Source organism: Camelina sativa, chromosome 19, assembly GCF_030686135.1.
Source record: "Camelina sativa cultivar CO46 ecotype springtype chromosome 19, ASM3068613v1".
In the NCBI taxonomy this organism is placed as follows: domain Eukaryota; kingdom Viridiplantae; phylum Streptophyta; class Magnoliopsida; order Brassicales; family Brassicaceae; genus Camelina; species Camelina sativa.
In genome coordinates this window covers 12,125,916-12,146,276 of record NC_141898.1, presented here as the reverse complement: position 1 = coordinate 12,146,276, position 20,361 = coordinate 12,125,916, and the positions used below count along the sequence as shown (strand labels likewise).

The window sequence follows — 20,361 nt, the reverse complement described above, 5'->3', positions numbered from 1 at the left end:
TGTTGTACGTTTCGTTGGAGATTGAATCAATGGTACAGTAGGGAGCTAGTGTTTTTGTTTTACCCATGGTGTGAGAGAGAGAAGGTGAGTGTCGTCAAAGGTTGTTATTTAAAAATAAAACTTAATGCAATGGTTGAGGGAGAGTAATCAGGGATTGGAATGAATTGTTAATGACCATGAAATCATAGGTGTTTGGTATTATTTTGATTACGTTATAATTGGGTGGAAAACGTAAAGAGGAAAATGAAGGATATACTTCAATGGAATTCTTTAATTACGTTAAAGATTGTAATAAGTAATACAAATAACGTAATCATAGTAATGGTTCATCTGATTCTAATTGGTGGTGCGGATCTTAACCCCTTTTTTGAATTTTTAAATTTGAATCCAAACAATTTGAAAACGATTTTGGACATGATTAATGTCACATACAATTCAAAACTTGAAATAGGTGTTTGGGATCTTGACCCAGGAGATTTTTGGAAAAACCCAGAGGGAAGAGAACATAAATGATGGTGAGTTACTGTTCAATGAAAGGGAACCAGATATGAGACCGAATTTAATTATCCAATAAATATGACTACGATGGAATCTAAGAGATCTTCACGGGGAAGCTGACCAAAGAGCTTGCAGCGAAGGATGGAGACCAGTGGCGTATACACCGAGAAAAAACAACAAAAGCTCGATACAGAAGGTACATCGGAGGTGATAGTTGCTGGGAACGATGGTGGAGAAGATGAGAAGGTGAGTACAGGTTTGTTTGTAAGAGCTGTCGATTTATTTGGTGGGCCTGTATTTGGTTTTGTTTGGTTAGGCCTAATATTAAAACATAAAGATAATAGCCTTTAAGAATAAGAATAATGGAAAGATATGTGTCAGTTATATAATAAGCTAGATGTCATGTTCTTAGGAGAAGTTGAGAAAATCCTTCTCTTATTATATATAAGATATGCATCCTTTGACAAGTGATATTTGCATTTTTTTATTATGACAAGTGATAAAGCAACATATTGGAGTATTTGTGATATTTGCTAAAGATAGTGGAATATTTGCATTTTTTACTCTTGAAGATTTAATCTTGCATGTAAATGATTTCTTTTTTCCCCAAATCTTCTTCACTAGGCGGATGAATTTTTGGATTTATTTACTCTGTTTTAAAAAAGATTTGAGAAACTGTACGTATTCTTCAAAATGATCATTATTTGTTTATTCAAAAAAAAAAGAATTGTGAAACAGAGTCTCTGTTTTATTCCTCCTATATCATATTACAGATGATGTAAATATTTCTCTTGAACGTACTTAAAAACAAAGTGTTTTTAGACTTAAATTATATATAAATAGATAGCTATGAGACATAAATTTTAAATATGATTTTCAAGACACTTTGTTAAATATTTATAACAAAGATACATATACAAACATGGATCATATTACACAAAATGGTGAGAACATTACAGCTTATAACATTGACATTTGTTTAAAAGAAAACCACGAAACGAACAAATTACAAGAGAATAAAAACCTAATGAATTACAAACGGGAGTACAAACTTGACGAAAACTGCGAGAGAGATAGGTTTAACGAGCTATAAACCACTCGTGTTTGTATGAAGTGAAGATATGTCCAATCACTAATCCACAAAACACACCAGGTCCAACTGCTATCATGGCTGCTATCCAATTAAGCACTGGTTCTTCTGGTTCAGACGAGGATTCATCATCGGTTTGATGGCTTACTCCACAAATATTCTCGAGGCCATATAGTCCCGAATTACCCACAAATGAAGAACAATTTTGACTTCCAAACTGTGTACTCTGTGGCACCAGTCCTTCAAGATGATTGTAGGAGAAGTTGATTACGGACAGAAACGAGAGCTTCCCGAGACCTTGAGGAATTTCACCTGACAAGTTATTCCGCGATAGGTCCAATGTCTCGAGCTTTGTAATATTTTCCAAGGTTGGTGGGATGTTGCCTGTGAATCCATTGCCGGACAAGTTGAGAAGACGTAATTCGCTCAATAGACCAATGGGTCTAGGGATATATCCGCAAAATTGGTTTCCAGAAAAATCAATGACTCTCAGGGCTTTAAAGATCCGAACAAAATCTGTGTCTACTCCTTTGTACACCAAATCAATGGAATCATACATGGTGGAAGCATTAAAGCTCATGTAGTTCATCTCTGGTATGTCTTCATTACTCTCAAAAACTTTTGACATTTCAGTCCAATTGGCAAAATAGTCTTGTGGTAACGATCCAACGAAGTTGTTATCGGATATGTCAATGATCCTCATACTTGGAAACCCTAAATAGGCAGAGGAGTTATAGACAGGACCATAGAATGCATTTGATCGGAGCACAAGAACCGTTAAGTATTGCAGAGATCCCAACCAAAATGGAAACGTGTCCTTGATCTTGTTTTCTTGCACATTAAGAAACTCCATCAACTCGCAATGGATTAAAGATTTTGGAAGTTTCCCCACCAAATTGTTGTAGCTGACATCAAGTGATCTTAAATTAACGCTATCCATGCATAACTCTGGAAGAAATCCACTTAGACTGTTGTTTCTCAGATTTAACCCACTGAGATGAAAATTCTTCAAACATTGAGGAATGGAGCCAGTGAAATGGTTGTTGGACAAATCTAATAAATATAAATCTGTGAAGTTGCAAATCCATTGGGGAATTAGTCCTTGGAGTGAATTTGAACCAAAATCCAACTCTTCCATTGATGCTCTATTGATAACTTCCACTGGATTCTCGAAGCTAGTGAACGAGTTATGAGAAAGCTTTATTGACCGAAAAGCCAGAAATCTCCAAAAAAACTGAGGTACTTGACCTTCCAATTTATTGTGGGAAAGATCAATCAAAGTGAGGTTGACTAATTTTGACATAGATCTAGGGACTCGTCCTCCGAAATTGTTATGGCTCAGATCTAAAGAGAAGAGATTGCCTAACTTTGATATAGATTTAGGGACTTGCCCTCCTAAATTGTTGTGGCTAAGATCTAAAGAAAAGAGATTGCCTAATTTTGATATTGATCTAGGGATTTCTCCTCGGAAATTGTTGTGGCTAAGAACTAGACCTTCGAGATTGACTAATTTCGATATAGATTCTGGGATTAGTCCATCCAAATTGTTGTAGCCGAAATGTAACACTCTAAGCATAGTCGAGGACGACGTATTCTCAAAATCAATTGATCCCTCGAATTGGTTTCCGCTTAAATCAATCTCGTCTAAGAAAGGTTGCATGAACAAGGATGTTGGAAACGGTCCGGAGAAGGAGTTTCCATATCCCGAAAATTTACACAGGTGGAAGTGGCGGTCATAAGAGGGAAACGAGGATTTGAAGTGATTAAGGGAGATGTCTATTTCGGACAAGAAGGTTAAATTGGCTAATACGCTAATCCCACCAGTGAATTGATTTTCACGGAGGTTTAATTCATAAAGCTCCGTAAAGTTGCCAAATAAAGTAAGAATATTACCTCTAAGATAATTTTCTCCAAGATTAACGTAATCTAGGTTGTTTAGGTTACCGATTGAGTCCGGAACTTCACCTACTAATTGGTTCTGAGAAAGATCAAGAGATGTGAGATGAGAAAGATTTCCAATTGAAGAAGGAATCTTCCCGTGGAGACGACACTGTGAAAGGTCCAAGAAAGTAAGGTGATGGAGTTTGAAAAGACCACTGCTAGATTTCAAAGAGGTGTTGACAGAAATAAGAGACGAACAGAGTTTTAATGATATCACCTCTCCCAATATAGCATCGCACATGACACCATCCCAAGAACAGCAGTCAACGCTCTTGTTCCACGGAAATGTTAGACCGTAGTCCCCGTAATACTTTGGGAACTCTTTTCTTAGCTCCAAAAGAGCATCTCGTTGGTCGCTGCGGCACAAGGACTGTGTGGGCGAAGCAAAGGTGTTTAGTAAGGGGTGAAGGAAAATTAAGAAGTAGATGGTCATAATAATACAAAGAAAGCAATAAGATTGGCTTCGAATCATAATTTTTTTATTTTTCTGTAAACAAAGACAGTTTGTTTGTTAAATTGGTATGTGATAGACATCTCTTGCTTACTTTATATCAAAACATTCACTGTGAAGGGCTTGACTTGGCTAGTCTTCCTTTAAACTAAAGTAGGAAAATTAATAGAATGTTTGTTTTTGATAAAACTTATAAACAAAAAGGGAGTAATATGATGGGTGAATTAGGTAGGTAGCCGAAATTGAAAATATATTTAAGGATATAGCATACTAATTCAAAATATTAAGTGAATGACACAAGGGGTAATGAAAATTACCAATGGAGGTGTTGTCACTTTGGTGGAAGTGGTGGTGGAGGCTGGCTAGAGGTGGTGGAGGAAGGTGGCCGGAGATGGTGACCGCCGGAGGTAGTGGCCGGAAGGTGGTCGGAGGTGTGGCCAGAGATGGCCGACCGGCGGTGATGGCCGGAAGGTGGCCGGAAGGTGGCCGGAGGTGTGGCCAGAAGGTGGCTGGAAGGTGGCCGGAGGTGTGGCCGGCGGTGGTAGCCAGAGATGGTGGCAAGAGGTGGTGGTGGAGGATAATAATATAGGGTTAATGTTGTAATTATTATATAAAATATGCACTATATCATCTATTCATGGTTAGTATAGTTATTCAGTTAATTATAATTTTTTTTTGGGTTATAGAATGCAATTCCCCTAATTGATTTCTTTTCTTTCTTTTTTTTTTGAATAAAATATAAAATAAAAACTTTTTACATCATTAATGATTTGAATAAAAACGTTATTTGAGTAATATGATTTCAATTCATAGGCATCAATGTTTTGAATATTTGTGGTCAATGTCGTCAACTCATCTATAACATCATTAATGATGCCTACAGGTGAGCATTTGAGTCCGGGTTCGGTTTGTTAATGCTATAGAAAGTGTGTCTCTGGATTTTGATGTGCTTTCCTCCTAGCTGGATGGGTTTCTTGCTTTCTACCTTAATAATAGGCATGTTGTCTCCTCTTTTGATTATTCCTACACGCACGAGAGGAGCAGACGGTTGAGCGGTTGAGAACAAAGTGGTTCACAAGTAGCTCAGCTGGTTAGAGCAAAGAACTGTAAATCCTTTCTGTGTCAGTGGTTCGACGAGTCCACAACCACTTCTATTAAATTTCAAAGTAACGCCGTGAGAAATGGGTCATGTGAAGAAGACACGACAAAGTCACTCGTCAACGTTTATCTTCTTTATTAGCAAGTCTTCTATGAAAAAATAACATTGTAGCCGATAATATTTCACCGTAGACAAAAAGAAAAATAAAGGAAGCTGTCAAAGTAAATGATAGAATATATAAGGCACAAACTTGCCAGTCCAAGACTCCATAAGAGGCAATGAGATGCCGTGAGAAATGGGTTTACAGTTTATTCGTGAAGATTTGTAAGTCTTGTAATCTTGTGAAAGTTAATTTTGTGATGTGATTATTGGAAACAGTAAGATAATCTAAGAAGAGGCATAACACAATCAAATTGAATCAATGGTAAAGTAGCGTCTTCATCATTCAAAGTTGAACTTATTAGCCCACTAAATTAAGAAGTTAATTTGGATATCAAGAACAGTCAAAAATTCATCTATGATGTTATCTATCAAGTCCATCCCATTTTGAATCCAATATAATTACAAGAAAAATCAAAATAAATGTCTCATTTTTGTGGCTAAAAAGAATGATGAAAATAAAACTCAAGAGTCATTTTGGAGAAAGGGAGAACACCGAAAGCTGAATTCATATTCAACTATTTATCTTTATTTCTTCAATTCTTCAAGACATTTAAATTTACTGAAAATTACATAGTTTGACACAAATATCAAATATGAGGTGTAATAGCTAGATTAATTAACACCCAAACATATACCAAAACTAGAATGACTCAATATTTAAATAAAAAGACCAAAAGCCCCTAATAATTTTTATTTCCTTTTAATTATGTACTAGGTACAAACCCGCACATAGTGCGGAGTAAATCGATTTAAATATAATATTACGAATAAAATAATTATTTAAGATTCAATATTAGTTTGTATAAAACAAAATATTTAAGTAACATTTTTTTTTGTTTTTTCAAATTTGCGTTTATTTTCTGTAAAATATGTTTCACCCGTGAAATATTTGAACTTGGAAAAAGAATTTTTAAGGTTGTGTAGAAAGTTTGATGTCTTTTGTGTTTATAAAAATCAAATTCACATATTTTATGTTTCACATTATTATCTATATCACTATACCATTAAATTGATAAAATATTATTTTCTAGACTATTCGATTTAATTTAAACTAATGGAAAAAAAGTTGTTCAGCTACACGAAGTATAGCTTAATACATGGCTATACATCCCAACTTTAAAAATGTATTATCAACTACACCAAGTAAATGTATTGCATGGTCACATATACCAACTATATGATGACATGTGCTCAACATCACGATCATTTTATTTCGGTACACTGTTTGTCAGAATCCGGCGTTGACCATGTTTGACCAGCGTTGACTGATGTTGACCAATAAATGTTTTTTATTTTTTTTATTATAGTATTAGAAACAAAAAAAATAAAAATGTTTTATAGAATAATTTATGGCGTTTTATTAATTAACAAAATATCTATATTTATTATAAAGATATATTTTACATTTGTTAATGCAATCAATCTTATAATAGTTTTTTTAATTGAAAAACTTAATTTTAAATAAATTAAAAATCATTAATATATTTTTCAGATATTAAAACTTTTATTTTACCACATATCCTACTATATTAATTGAAAATTACAAATTTGAAACTAACCTTATAATTTGTGCGGCATATGTTGTGATTTGAATTTTTGGAAATGAAGATATATTACTCAATCTATGAAGAAAACAATGTGTATTTTAATGTTCCACATCGGTGGATTAGTAAAATTAAATTTATGTGGTTGATAAATTAATAAATTTAAATTTTTCACAATTACAATATTATAATTATTTTAAAATATTTCACAAAATAATGATGCAAAGACAGCAAACAAACAATATAAAACTGTGTAATATACATCAAACAAATTAAAATGTTATAATATTCTAAAGTAATTAGTATTCAGAAAGATATATGTTGATTTACCAAAGAATTGCAATATTAAGTAAATACTGTCCATATTTTATTTATTATTAACATGAATTTTCCGGTTTTAGTTTAAGTTTCAATATCTTAAAAACTGTTAATGAATTATTTTCAGTTTTATTTAAGTTTTGAACTTTAAAAAAAAAAACTAACTATTATAAGATTGAATGCATTAAACATATATAATATATCTTTATATTGGATATAGATATGTTTTTTTAACCATAAATGATTCAACAAAACAATTTTAATACTTTTGTTTCTAATACTAAAAAAAAAAAGTTTTGCTGGTCAACACCAAACATATCTAGTCAACGCCGGATTCTGACAAACAGTGTACCAGAATAAAAATTATGAGAAAGCCTAACTTGACTAAAATGAGATGATCTTCGTAAACAAGATAATGGAGGTACTGGACCATCTAACTTATTGTAGGAAAGATCAAGGTAAGTGAGGTTGACTAGCTTTGATATAGATTTAGGGAGTCTTCCTCGAAAATTGTTGTGTTTAAGAACTAAACCTTTGAGATTGACTAATTTAGATAGAGATCTAGGGACTCATCCTCCGAAGTTGTTGTAGCTAAGATCTAAACCTGTAAGCGTAGATGATGAAGAGGTATTCCCAAAATCAATAGGTCCCTGAAATTGGTTTTGGCTTTAAATCAATAGAGACTAAGGAAGGAATCATGAGCAAGGATGAGGGAAAAGGTCCGACAAAAGAGTTGTCTTGTGCCTTAAATTGCTCTAAGTCGTGGAGTTCACTTATATAAGCGAAAATCACGTATTGGAATTGGTTGAAGGAAATGTCTATGATAGACAAGCTGGTTAAATTGGCTAATATTATCTCCCCACCAGTGAATTGATTACCATCGAGGTGCAATTGAGAAAGCTTTGTTAAGTTGGCAAATGAAGTTGGAATATTACCTCTCAGATGATTTTCCCTAAGAACAATGGATTCTAGTTGGTTTAGGTTACCTGTGACACCCCGGTTTCAGAGACTTGCGGAGAGGTTTAAAAGAATTTATTTGGCCACCTATATCACCAAAGTGCACTTATATTTTCGGTCAAGGGTCCTGAGAAAACTCCACAGTTAAGCGTGCTTATGCTGGAGTAGTCTCAGGATGGGTGACCTTCCGGAAAGTGACTGTCGGAACTGTGCGAGTGAGGACAAAACACAGAGAAAGATCATTTGGTGATTTGTAGGGACGGTAACAAGTCTTTAAAGCCTCCCGGACGTAGCAAACCGGCCGTCGAATATGGATGGGCTCACGGGCCTAGTGAGAGGACGTGAGGCCCATTAAGGAAAGTGGGCCTATGGACTGGGATTGGACATGGGGACCACTAAGAGGTGGCGGTCGGGGCGTTACAAGTGGTATCAGAGCCGAACCTAGATGAGTGTGGAGTCGAGTGGGCTCACACCGTCGGGGGTGACGGTCTTGGTGCGCAACGAGGACGTTGCGATCTGTTAGTAGGGGTGAATTGTGACACCCCGGTTTCAGAGACTTGCGGAGAGGTTTAAAAGAATTGATTTGGCCACCTATATCACCAAAGTGCACTTATCTTTTCGGTCAAGGGTCCTGAGAGAACTCCACAGTTAAGCGTGCTTATGCTGGAGTAGTCTCAGGATGGGTGACCTTCCGGGAAGTGACTGTCAGAACTGTGCGAGTGAACAAAACACAGGGAAAGATCATGTGGTGATTTGTAGGGACGGTAACAAGTCTTTAAAGTCTCTCGGACGTAGCAAACCGGCTGTTGGATATGGATGGGCTCACGGGCCTAGTGAGAGGACGTGAGGCCCATTAAGGAAAGTGGGCCTATGGACTGGGATTGGACATGGGGACCACTAAGAGGTGGTGGTCGGGACGTTACATTACCTACTGAAGATGGAACTTCACCTACTAATTGATTACGATAGAGATCAAGATGTGTGAGATGGGAAAGATTTTCAATTGAAGAAGGAATCTCCCTTGGATACAACAATCTGAAGGCAGTAGGTGACGAAGATATCGAAGTTTAAAAATGCCACTGCTAGATTTCAAAGAGGTGTTGGTGGCAGTACTACGGGAAATGAGTTCTAGTGATATCACCTTTCCCAAGTCATCACACGTTACACCATCCCAAGAACAGCATTCAACGCTCTTGTTCCACGAAATTGTTGTTACAGGCTGGTCGTCCATGGAATGGATCGGGAACTCCCTTTGTACCTCCAAAAGAGCATCTCTTTGGTCACAGCAGCACAAGGACCGTGTGGGAGAAGCAAAGGTGTTTGGTAAGGGAAGAAGGAAAAAGAAGAAATAGATGGTAATAATAATACCAAGAAAGCAACAAGACAGACTCATGACCTTTTCTTGTGGAAACAAGATAATTTGTATGTTGAATGGTAAGTGATGTACATACATTGCTAAGGCACTTCTCTTTATATAAGAACATACTCTGTAATGAGCTTGACTTGGCAAGTCTTCCTTTAGATTATTTCAAAGATAAATGGATTATAGAAGGAAAAATGGTGAGTATTCTGTTCTTTGTGGACACCAACAAAAGCTTTACAGATACAAAAGCGATGGCTATAAACATACAAACAAACAAAAAAAGTAAATAGAACAGTAGAAACAAACATGTATGTATGCCGTGCGAAACGGCTTTGGAATTAATCAAGTGAACCAAGTCGTCCCTTTGTTTTTGACTTTTTGTGAAGATATTTCTTAGAGCCAACCAAGTGTTGGAGGAAACGTCTAAGTTACGTAAAGATGTATTCCAACTGTATTGTAAGAGGTTTTGGATAATATTAGAGGATGTTGAAAATGTGTTGAGCCCGTAGGAAATAAATGTTACACAATAGAAGAAGGGAGAAGAATGATGAAAACTCCAATCTAAAAAAAGACGAAATGCTTTTTTTTTTGTGTGTCAAAGTAGAAAAGATGAAAATTTCAATAGTTAATGCGGCGGTCTTACACCATGCACTATAAAAATTAAAAACCGGTAAGTTTCAACCAAATACGTCAAAACTGATTTGATTAAATTGTTTTGAGAAAGATCTTTAAACGTGTAATCGTTTGTTGATGATTTTTTTTGTTCTACTGAAAATTATTTGTAAAGTTAGTGTTCAACTGATAAATATATTAGTAAATTAATTACTTCTTTTTTTTTTTTCGTTAGTAAGTTGCTAAATAAATAAATAAAACGAAAAAGAAAATGAATGATGAAAAAAAAAGTCTTGCCCACAAGGCCACAAAGCCGAACAAGTTTTTAACCTAATGTGTATGTATATCCCCCGCCAAAACCCTAAATCCTCTGTGAGTTGGAGAAATCGATCAACGACGATTTAGTAATCGTTAATTCCGTCAATGTCAACGCCGGAAAATAAGAGGAAGAGGACTACGCGACGCACAAGAAGCAGAAGCAGAAGCAGATGTTGTCGTCGACGCCGCAATCGAGCCTTCTTAATCCGTCACTTCCCTATGATTTGCTATTGCACATCGTCGCACGCGTCCCAAGATTGTACCATCCTACTCTCTCACTCGTCTCCAAGAGCTTCCGATCTCTCCTAGCTTCACCAGAGCTTTACAAGGTCAGGTCACAGTTAGGCCTCACCGAGAGTTGTCTCTATGTGTGCTTCGATATGCTTGAAGGCCCTACCTGGTTCACCCTCTGCCGGAAATCTGATCAAACCAATAAAGAGGAGAGGAGTGGTTATGCTTTGGCTAGAATCCCAATTCCCAATTCTCCTTACGTACAGTTTTCAAGTCTCGTGTCCGTTGGTTCTGATATCTATAACATTGGCGCAATCCAACCCGGCAGGTTCAAAGCGTCCTCCTCGAGCGTCTCAATTCTTGATTGCATGTCTCACACTTGGCGCGAGGCTCCAAGCTTACCTGTGGAGCTATTAACTGTCTGTGCTGGCGTCCTTGATGGAAAGATATACGCAGCAGGACAGTACAAGGATGACAGTAGCTCCGACTCCTTTAAGAACTTGGTCGAGGTGTTAGACATAAAAACACAAGTTTGGAGTCATGAGCACATCCTTTGTAGCATCGATCCAAACTACAACTATATATCCAATACCGCTTGTATTGACGGAAAGTTCAACGTGGCCATTCTTGGAAATTAGGCGGTTGCTTACGATCCCAAGGAAGGTAGATGGGACATTATGTTGGAGATTGGTTTCAGGTTAGCTATCGGTTTACTCTAATTGCAGTTGGTTTCGTCATGGTTATAGGTGACTTGGCCGTGAAGCTGTTTGGTCAATATGTCAATCCCGTAAGATCAGCAAAGTTAATATAGCTTTCCTTGTATGTATAGATATGATTCGTATGGATCTGCTCTCTCGAGTATATATGTTTTTGTAAATCAAGTCATAAGGGACAGAATAGAAAACTTTGGAATCTCTGTTTCTTCATGGTATCAGAGCTTGAATCATTTTTGTGAAATTAAAGGTTTTTCTTATCGTTTTTTTTTCACGACAATGACGGACGGACAGACTCAGACGAACCTGAATGGGAATTTTCCCACGAACCCGAATGGCACTCCTGCCACGAACCCGAATGGCACTCCTCGCAGTCGTTCTGTACCAGGACGTGGCCGTGGTGGAGCAAGCTCCAATGGAGGTCGAGGACGCGGGTCTGCAGCATATGCTAACCGTGTTTGTGTTCCGAACCTTGACGTAACAGAACACGCCAACCATGTGGTGACTGATCGTGATCGTGAGGGTCTCACTTTAACTGAGGATCAATGGCGTACCATCAAAAGAGTCCTCAATGCTGGCAAGGACGAGCCCACCGAAAAGTTAACCGGTAAGTCCAACGTTCCCTCTTGGATTATGGATACAGGCGCCTCTCATCATTTGACAGGAAAGTTTGATATTCTTACAAATGTAAGAGATATGCCTCCGGTTTTAATTATTCTGGCTGATGGTAGAGAAAGGGTTTCTGTGAAAGAAGGGACAGTTAGACTTAGTTCATATTTGGTTATGAATTCAGTCTTCTATGTTGAGGAGTTTCAATCTGATTTGCTTTCAATTGGACAATTGATGGATGAAAACCGTTGTGTTTTGCAAATGACTGATCACTTTCTTGTGGTTCAGGACCGCACTTTGAAGACTGTGATTGGGACGGGTATTAGAGCAGGAGGAACTTTTTACTTTCGTAGTATGGAGATCGCAGCATCAGTCACTACGAAAGAGGAGAAGGAGTATGAGCTGTGGCATAAAAGGATGGGTCAACCTTCTGCGAGAGTAGTCGGTTTACTTCCTGCAATTTCTGTTTCTGTTTCTTCTTCAAGTTTAAATCAAGCGTGTGATATATGTCTCCGCGCAAAGCAAACTCGAACTTCATTTCCATTGAGTATGAATAAGACATCTCGTATTTTTGAGTTAATCCACTGTGATTTATGGGGACCTTACCGCACAACTTCTCATTCTGGGGCCAAATATTTTCTGACAATAGTAGATGATTATTCTAGAGGAGTTTGGTTGTATTTGTTGGCTGAAAAACGTGAGGCTTCTGGTCATTTAAAAAATTTCTTAGCTTTAACAGAGCGTCAATTTGGGGTGCAAGTTCAAACAATACGCAGTGATAACGGTTCAGAGTTCATGTGTTTAACAAAGTTTTTCCAAGAACACGGTATTCTTCATGAACGTTCGTGTGTTTCTACGCCTGAGCAGAATGGCAGGGTTGAAAGAAAACACAGACACATTCTCAATATTGCGAGGGCTTTACGGTTTCAAGCGCAACTGCCTTTAAAGTTTTGGGGCGAATGTGTTTTAACAGCGGCTTACTTGATTAATCGAACTCCCAGCTCTATTTTGAACAACAAAACTCCGTATGAACGTCTTCATAAGAAGCCTCCTCAGTATGGACATTTAAAAGTTTTTGGGAGCTTGTGTTATGCTCACAATCAAAAACGTCACGGCGACAAATTCGAGTCACGAAGTCGACGGTGTTTGTTCGTTGGTTATCCAAATGGTCAAAAAGGTTGGAGATTGTTTGATTTAGAATCACAAGAATTTTTTGTCTCACGAGATGTGGTCTTCTCCGAATCTGAATTTCCATTTTCTCCAAGCTCGACAATGGAGGTCTCTCACGTTGATGAAGAAGATACACCAAAGTTGTGGGCTTCAATTTCTAGTGGCCCATTACAAGAAGAACATCTTAATGTCCCTCAAGGCCCGTTACATTATTCAGGCCCAAATGAAGAAAGTCAAGGTCCACGTGAATTTGAGACCACGTCTTCATCTTCCAATGACTCTCCTGCGGCTACGACGGAAGCAGAAACCTCGCCGGTGCTCAAAGGTACGGTACCCAATTTCGAAACAGGATTCTAAAAAGCGTTTTTCTAAATCTCATGTTGCGTATATGGCTGCGGTTGCAAAAGCCGTTGAACCAAGATCGTATAAAGAGGCTGTTGCTGATGACCGTTGGAATAACGCAATGACAACCGAAATTGATGCTCAAGAGGAAAATGGTACATGGACGATAGAAGATTTACCTCCAGGAAAACGAGCAATCGGCTGTCAATGGGTCTACAAAGTTAAATATCACTCTGATGGATCCGTTGAGAGGTATAAGGCACGACTTGTTGCACTTGGCAACAAACAAAAAGAGGGTGAAGACTATGGTGAAACCTTTGCCCCTGTGGCTAAGATGGGAACGGTGCGAATGTTTCTCGACGTTGCATCAAAACGAAACTGGGAAATCCATCAGATGGATGTCCACAATGCATTTTTACATGGAGATCTTCGCGAAGAAGTCTACATGAAGCTACCCCCTGGCTTTGCTGCTTCTCATCCCAACAAGGTATGTCGTCTACGCAAAGCCTTGTATGGTTTAAAACAGGCTCCACGATGCTGGTTTGAGAAGTTGACAACATCATTGAAGAATTATGGATTTAAACAATCCTTGTCCGACTATTCTTTGTTCACTTTGACCAGGGGAGCTGTTCGGATCAATATACTGATTTATGTTGATGACCTGATAATTTCGGGGAGTTCACCAAAGGCAAACCAAGATTTTAAAGATTATTTGGCATCATGTTTTCACATGAAGGATTTGGGACCTCTAAAATATTTTTTGGGGATAGAGGTTGCAAGGAACTCGGCAGGCATATACATATGTCAGCGCAAATATGCGTTAGATATCATCTCTGAAACTGGTATGATGGGAGCAAAACCAGCGACTTTTCCACTAGAACAAACTCATGAGCTCATGTTGTCTGAATCACCTCTTCTTCCTCAGCCCCAACAGTATCGACGGTTGATTGGGCGTTTGATCTACTTGGCAGTAACACGGCCAGACCTCGCATTCTCTGTTCATATGCTGGCCAGGTTTATGCAACAGCCACGTGAAGATCATTGGGAGGCTGCGCTTCGAATCGTTCGTTATTTAAAGTCTGATCCCGGCCAAGGTATTTTGCTGCGTCGAACAGGTGATTTTCAGATCACTGGGTGGTGTGACTCTGACTATGCGACTTGTCCCATATCTCGAAGGTCTGTTACTGGTTATATAGTTCAGCTTGGTGATTCACCAATTTCATGGAAAACTCGAAAGCAAGAAACCGTGAGCAAGTCCTCTGCAGAAGCGGAGTATCGGGCAATGTCATTTCTTACATCAGAACTTTTATGGCTCAAACAGTTGTTGCTTACTCTGGGAGTTCGACATGATCAGCCAATGGTGGTGTGTTGTGACAGTAAACCGGCCATACACATCGCAACAAATCCCGTATTCCATGAACGCACTAAACATATAGAGATTGACTGCCATTTTGTTCGTGATGAGCTTGTTCGTCGTAATCTTGTTCTTCGTCACGTTGGCACTGAATTTCAGCTTGCGGATATCTTTACAAAACCCCTTGGTCGAGACAGCTTCGCATCGTTTCGGATCAAGTTAGGCATACGAAACTTGTATGCTCCAACTTGAGGGGGAGTGTTGGAGATTGGTTTCAGGTTAGCTATCGGTTTACTCTAATTGCAGTTGGTTTCGTCATGGTTATAGGTGACTTGGCCGTGAAGCTGTTTGGTCAATATGTCAATCCCGTAAGATCAGCAAAGTTAATATAGCTTTCCTTGTATGTATAGATATGATTCGTATGGATCTGCTCTCTCGAGTATATATGTTTTTGTAAATCAAGTCATAAGGGACAGAATAGAAAACTTTGGAATCTCTGTTTCTTCACATTAGACCACATGATATATGTGGACCTATGCTTTCAGATTCTTATTGCGTGATAGAGAATGTTTTGTACGCTGCTGTTAACGGAGACCTCAGATGGTATGACTCTCAGGGAAGACAGTGGAGAAATTTGAAGGGTTTGGTAGGACTACCCAAGATCCCTAATTATGGCCGTAGTCAGGTTAGATTGGCAGATTATGGTGGAAAGTTAGTGGTTATGTGGGACGACTTTATTGTTCCTTGGCATCGCGGCTGTGAGACGACATTTTTTTGTGCAGAGGTTGCACTTCAAAGGCTCAATAGTTTTGAAATTTGGGGCAAAGTTGAGTGGGTTGATCGTTTGCTTACAACATTTGACGACCATTATGTCGTGAAGGTTATTGCTGCTGCTGTCTGACCTCACAAGGCTTGGCTTTGATCGTGTTCTCGATTTTTTTGGTGTTTAACTATCTTGATATGACGTGTGTTCTGTTTTGCTATTGTGTGGTGTTTATTCTACATACAGTAAAACCTCTATAGATTAAAATCTCTATAAATTAATACTCTATAAATTAATAAACACTATAAATTAATAACAATATTCGGTAAGATAATAAGATAATAATTTTTTCGAAATCTCCTTATAAAATATGGTCCTAATAATATCATAAATTAATAATTATGTAAATTTATATATATATATATATATATATATACTGATATAATAGTGTATGTTTCTCCTAAAGCTCAATTCTATAGAACAATTGTAATGTTGTATTTTCAACCTATAATGATATCTCTAAAATATTTTATAACATGTCATACAAATAATTAAATTTAAAGTTTTAATTTTTAGATATGCATCATTTACAATTTGATAATTTGACAGATTATTAAAATAGGAGAATTGATATTATTATTCATAGATTTGAATTTATCTGTCTCATGTGTATAAGTCAATTTGTCTATAATATTTGTAATTTATTGTAAATAGTGCTTTCTAAATATTACAAGTTCAATTCCTAAACCATAAAATTTATAACATCCGAAAGTTTAATCTAATTTTGCTATAGTTGTTCCAATTCATAATTTTTTTAAAAATAAACAATTAAAAATATATCTATAAATTAATAATTATTAATTTACACTATAAAATAATAATTATTAATTTATAGATAAATTAATATCACTATAAATTAATAAAATGTCTTAGTCCCAACATTATTAATTTATAGATAAATTATTATCACTATAAATTAATAAAATGTCTTAGTCCCAACATTATTAATTTATAGAGGTTTTACTGTATATGGAATATGGTGTTTTAGGTTCTATTACTGGTTTCGATCGCGATTTGTTTTGGTTCCCTAGTTTATTAAGCTCACTCTCTTCTATTGTTGTACCTTATTGAAAGAGAGCATTGGACTGAACAGGAATCATCTTTGTGCTTTGAACCAAATATAGTTGTCTTCCCTCTTGAATAAATGAAGCAGAAGATAGCCAACGATCTGAACCTCCAAGCAGTAGTCAGGAGATCACCCACCGGTTCAGAGATCATGTCTGAAGCCAGAAGTCCTGAACACCAGTCACATGTTCCAGTAGCGGTGTTGGTATCAAATTAAACCATTCCGGTTCATGTTTCCGGGACATCTGGATGGGAGATTCATCTGAAGCCAGAGGTCCTGAATACTAATCATATGATCTGTTAGATCTTTAGCTGTCTCTCTCTCTCTATATATATATAAAACGTTGAAAAGTCTATGAAGCGGGAGATTTGATTTCTTCATGAGATTATACAAAATTGAACAGAGAAAAAAAAAAAAAAAAAAACCTAAAAAAAAAAGAAAATCACTAACAAGAACATGATGGCTTTCTTTACAATGGCTCACGGTAACAAGAAGCTGCCAAAGTAAATGATAGAGAAAATAAGACACAAACTTGTATAATGCCATGAGAAATTGAGGTGAAGAAAGAGCAAAGCCACTCATCAAGGTTTACCTTCTTGTCTCCTGTGAATAAGAACTTTCTGGCATGTAAATGATATTTTTTTTTCCCAAATCTTCTTCATCAGGCGGAAGAATTTTTGTATTTATCTACTCTGTTTCTAGAAAGATTTGAGAAACAGAGTCTCTGTTTTGTGTCTTCTAATTCCCACATGATACTAGACCATATTACATATTATATATATATGCATTGAATCAATTAAAAGTATAAAGTTTTGTAAGACTCAAATTAGAGATAAATAGAGGGGTATGAGATATAGTTTTAAATATGTTTTTCAAGACACTTTGTCAAAGATTTATACCGCAAAGATACGTAGGCAACCATATAAACATGGGCCATATTACACAAAACGGTGAGAACATTACAGAATGTATAGCATTGACAATGTTTACAAGAAAACCAAGAAATTAAAAATTACATAATACAAACCAGGGGAAGTACAAATCGGAGTACAAACTTGACAAAACTGTTGAGCTTAACGAGCTATGAACCATTCATATTTGTATGAAGTGAAGATATGCCCGATCACTAATCCACAAAACACACCAGGTGCAAAAGCTATCGCGGCTGCTATCCATTTCAGCACTGGCTCTTCTGGTTCCGACAAAGGTTCCTCGAGTGGCTGAGAAGTAGTAGGAGAAGGAACATGATAGCTTTCTCCACAAGATTCATCGAAGCCATGGAGTCCAGGATTACCCACGAACGAAGAACAATTTTGACTTCCAAACTGTGTGCTTTGTGGCAACAACCCTTCAAGATGATTGTAGGAGAAGTTGATGTTGGACAGAAACGAGCGTTTCCCAAGACCTTGAGGAATCTCACCAGACAAGTTATTTCGAGATAGGTCTAATGTCTCGAGCTTTGTAATATTTTCCAAGGTTGGTGGGATGTTTCCTGTGAATCCGTTGCCTGACAAGTTGAGAAGACGCAATTCGCTCAATAAGCCAATGGATCCAGGGATATGTCCAGAGAACCGGTTACCAGAAAAATCAATGAGCTTGAAGCCTTGATCGATCCTAGCAAAACCTGTGTCAATTCCTTTATACACCAAATCGATCGAATTAAAACCGTTATCATAGCCTATATAGTCCATGTCTGAGTCGCCATAACCAGCCCACACTAATGACATTTCAGTCCAATTGGCAAAGTAGTCTTGTGGCAATGATCCAACAAAGTTGTTATTAGATATGTCTATGATCCGAAGACTTGGAAACCCTAAGTAGGCAGATGGATCGTAGACTGGACCATGTAAGGCGTTTGATCGGAGCACAAGAACATATAATGATTCCAGAGAGCCTAACCAAAATGGAAACGTGCCGTTGATCTTGTTTCTCTTCACATTCAGAAATTCCAAAGAGTTACAGTTGATCAATGATTTTGGAAGGTTCCCAACCAAATTGTTGCGGCTGACATCAAGTGATCGTAAGACAGAACCGTTGAAATCGGGTAAAACTCCACTTAAACTGTTGTTTTGCAGATTTAACTCTTGAAGGTAAGTGGAATTCTTCAAACACTGAGGTATGGAACCAGTTAAATTGTTGTTCGACAAATCCAAGGTTCCTAAAGATTGTAACTTGCATATCCATTGGGGAATTGGTCCTTGGAGTGAATTTGAAGCAAGATGCAACCAATTTAATGATGCTCCGTCCGTAATTTTTTCCACTGATTCTCCGAAGCTAGCGAAAGAATTATGAGAAAGGTCCACGTAAAGCTGTGAAACCGACTCCGACGATCTCCATATAAAATGAGGTACGTGACCTTCCAACTTGTTGTAGGAAAAATCAAGGGAGCTGAGGCTTACTAATTTAGATATTGATCTAGGGACTTGTCCTACGAAATTGTTGTGGCTTAGATCTAAACGATCAAGATGGACTAATTTAGATATAACTCTAGGGAAATGTCCTCCGAAATTGTTGTGGCTAAGATCTAAATCATGGAGATTAACTAATTTTGATAAAGATTCGGGGATTAGCCCATTAAAATCGTTTTGGCTAACATCTAACCTTTTCAGCTTGGACAATGAAGACGAGTTTCTGAAATCAATAGGTCCTTCGAACTTGTTTTGGCTTAAACCAATATATTCTAACGAAGAAACCATGAGCAAGGATGAGGGAAAAGGTCCCATAAATGAGTTGTCACTCCCATCGAAATGCTTCAAGTTGTGGAGTCCACTTAGGTTCGTAGAGGAAAGTGAGGATTTGAAGTAGTTTGAGAAGAGGACTACATAGTTCAAACTGGTTAAATTGGCTAATACTATATCCCCACCAGTGAATTGATTTCTATCAAGTCTCAAATCAGAAAGCTTGGTTAAGTTGGTAAATGAAGTAGGAATGTTACCTCTGAGATCATTTGAACCTAGATTCATGGTTTCTAGTTGGTTTAGGTTACCGATTGAAGTCGGAACTTCACCTACTAATTTATTGTTAAAAAGTTCAAGATATGTGAGATGAGAAAGATTTCCAATTGAAATAGGAACTTCACCTACTAATTGGTTACGGGAAAGAGAAAGATGTGTGAGATGAGAAAGATTTCCAATCAAAGAAGGAATCTCCCCTTGGAGATTGCAATCTGAAAGATCTAGAGAACGGAGATGTTGAAGTTTAAAAAGACCACTGCTAGTTTTCAAAGAGGTGTTGCCAATATAGGAAACAAGTTTAAGTGATATCACCTCTCCCAAAATAGCATCACACGTGACACCCTCCCAAAAACAACAGTCAATGCTCTTGTTCCATGAAGTTGTTGTTACATGATAGCTGGCGTCGGAATAGATCGGGAACTCCTTTTGAAGCTTCAAAAGAGCATCTCTTTGGTCGCGGCAGCACAAGGACCGTGTGGGAGAAGCAATAGTGTTTTGTAAGGGAGGAAGGCAAAAGAAGAAATAGATGGTAATAATGATACCAAAGCAATAAGACTGTCTTTGAATCATGATACTATTTGTGTTTGTTAAATTGGTATGTGATAGACATCTCTTGCTTACTCACTTCTTTTTATATTAGAACATTCTCTGCTAAGGGCTTGACTTGGCAAGTCTTCCTTGGAATTAAAGCAGGAAGATTATGAATAGTTTGTTTTTGTGGACACCAACCAAATCTTTAGAAATAG

General features: G+C 37.3%; 2 protein-coding genes, 1 long non-coding RNA gene and 1 pseudogene across 6 annotated transcripts; 2 read left to right on the top strand and 2 right to left on the bottom strand.

The window, feature by feature from the left end:
- Positions 1-1,359: 1,359 nt before the first annotated feature.
- On the bottom strand, positions 1,360-5,574 carry LOC104766204 (receptor-like protein 36). 3 transcript variants are annotated; one of them, XM_087502624.1, is made up of 3 exons: positions 4,298-4,601; positions 3,747-3,899; positions 1,360-3,638 (listed from the first exon to the last, which is right to left on the bottom strand). In XM_087502624.1, the coding sequence occupies exons 2-3, from the start codon at positions 3,768-3,770 to the stop codon at positions 1,578-1,580; spliced, it is 2,085 nt and encodes a 694-aa protein (XP_087358750.1). In that variant the 5' UTR covers positions 3,771-3,899; positions 4,298-4,601; the 3' UTR covers positions 1,360-1,577. The 3 variants fall into 3 exon arrangements, with proteins under 3 accessions (XP_087358750.1, XP_010488342.2, XP_010488341.2); XM_010490040.2 differs by having other exon boundaries at positions 1,360-3,899; positions 4,298-5,574; XM_010490039.2 differs by lacking the exon at positions 4,298-4,601 and having other exon boundaries at positions 3,747-4,138.
- Positions 4,300-15,706, top strand: LOC104767771 (F-box/kelch-repeat protein At5g51250-like; annotated as a pseudogene).
- LOC147920463 (uncharacterized) lies at positions 11,269-12,328 on the top strand. The gene is made up of 3 exons (XR_015591376.1): positions 11,269-11,371; positions 11,592-11,904; positions 12,195-12,328. It is a non-coding gene; the product is annotated as an uncharacterized LOC147920463 (long non-coding RNA).
- Positions 15,707-17,527: 1,821 nt separating the features above from the next.
- Positions 17,528-20,339, bottom strand: LOC147920462 (receptor-like protein 37). 2 transcript variants are annotated; one of them, XM_087502622.1, is made up of 2 exons: positions 18,077-20,316; positions 17,696-17,925 (listed from the first exon to the last, which is right to left on the bottom strand). In XM_087502622.1, exons 1-2 carry the CDS (start codon positions 20,183-20,185, stop codon positions 17,839-17,841), a joined length of 2,196 nt encoding a protein of 731 aa, XP_087358748.1. In that variant the 5' UTR covers positions 20,186-20,316; the 3' UTR covers positions 17,696-17,838. The 2 variants fall into 2 exon arrangements, with proteins under 2 accessions (XP_087358747.1, XP_087358748.1); XM_087502621.1 differs by having other exon boundaries at positions 17,528-20,339.
- Between the last annotated feature and the right edge of the window lie 22 nt (positions 20,340-20,361).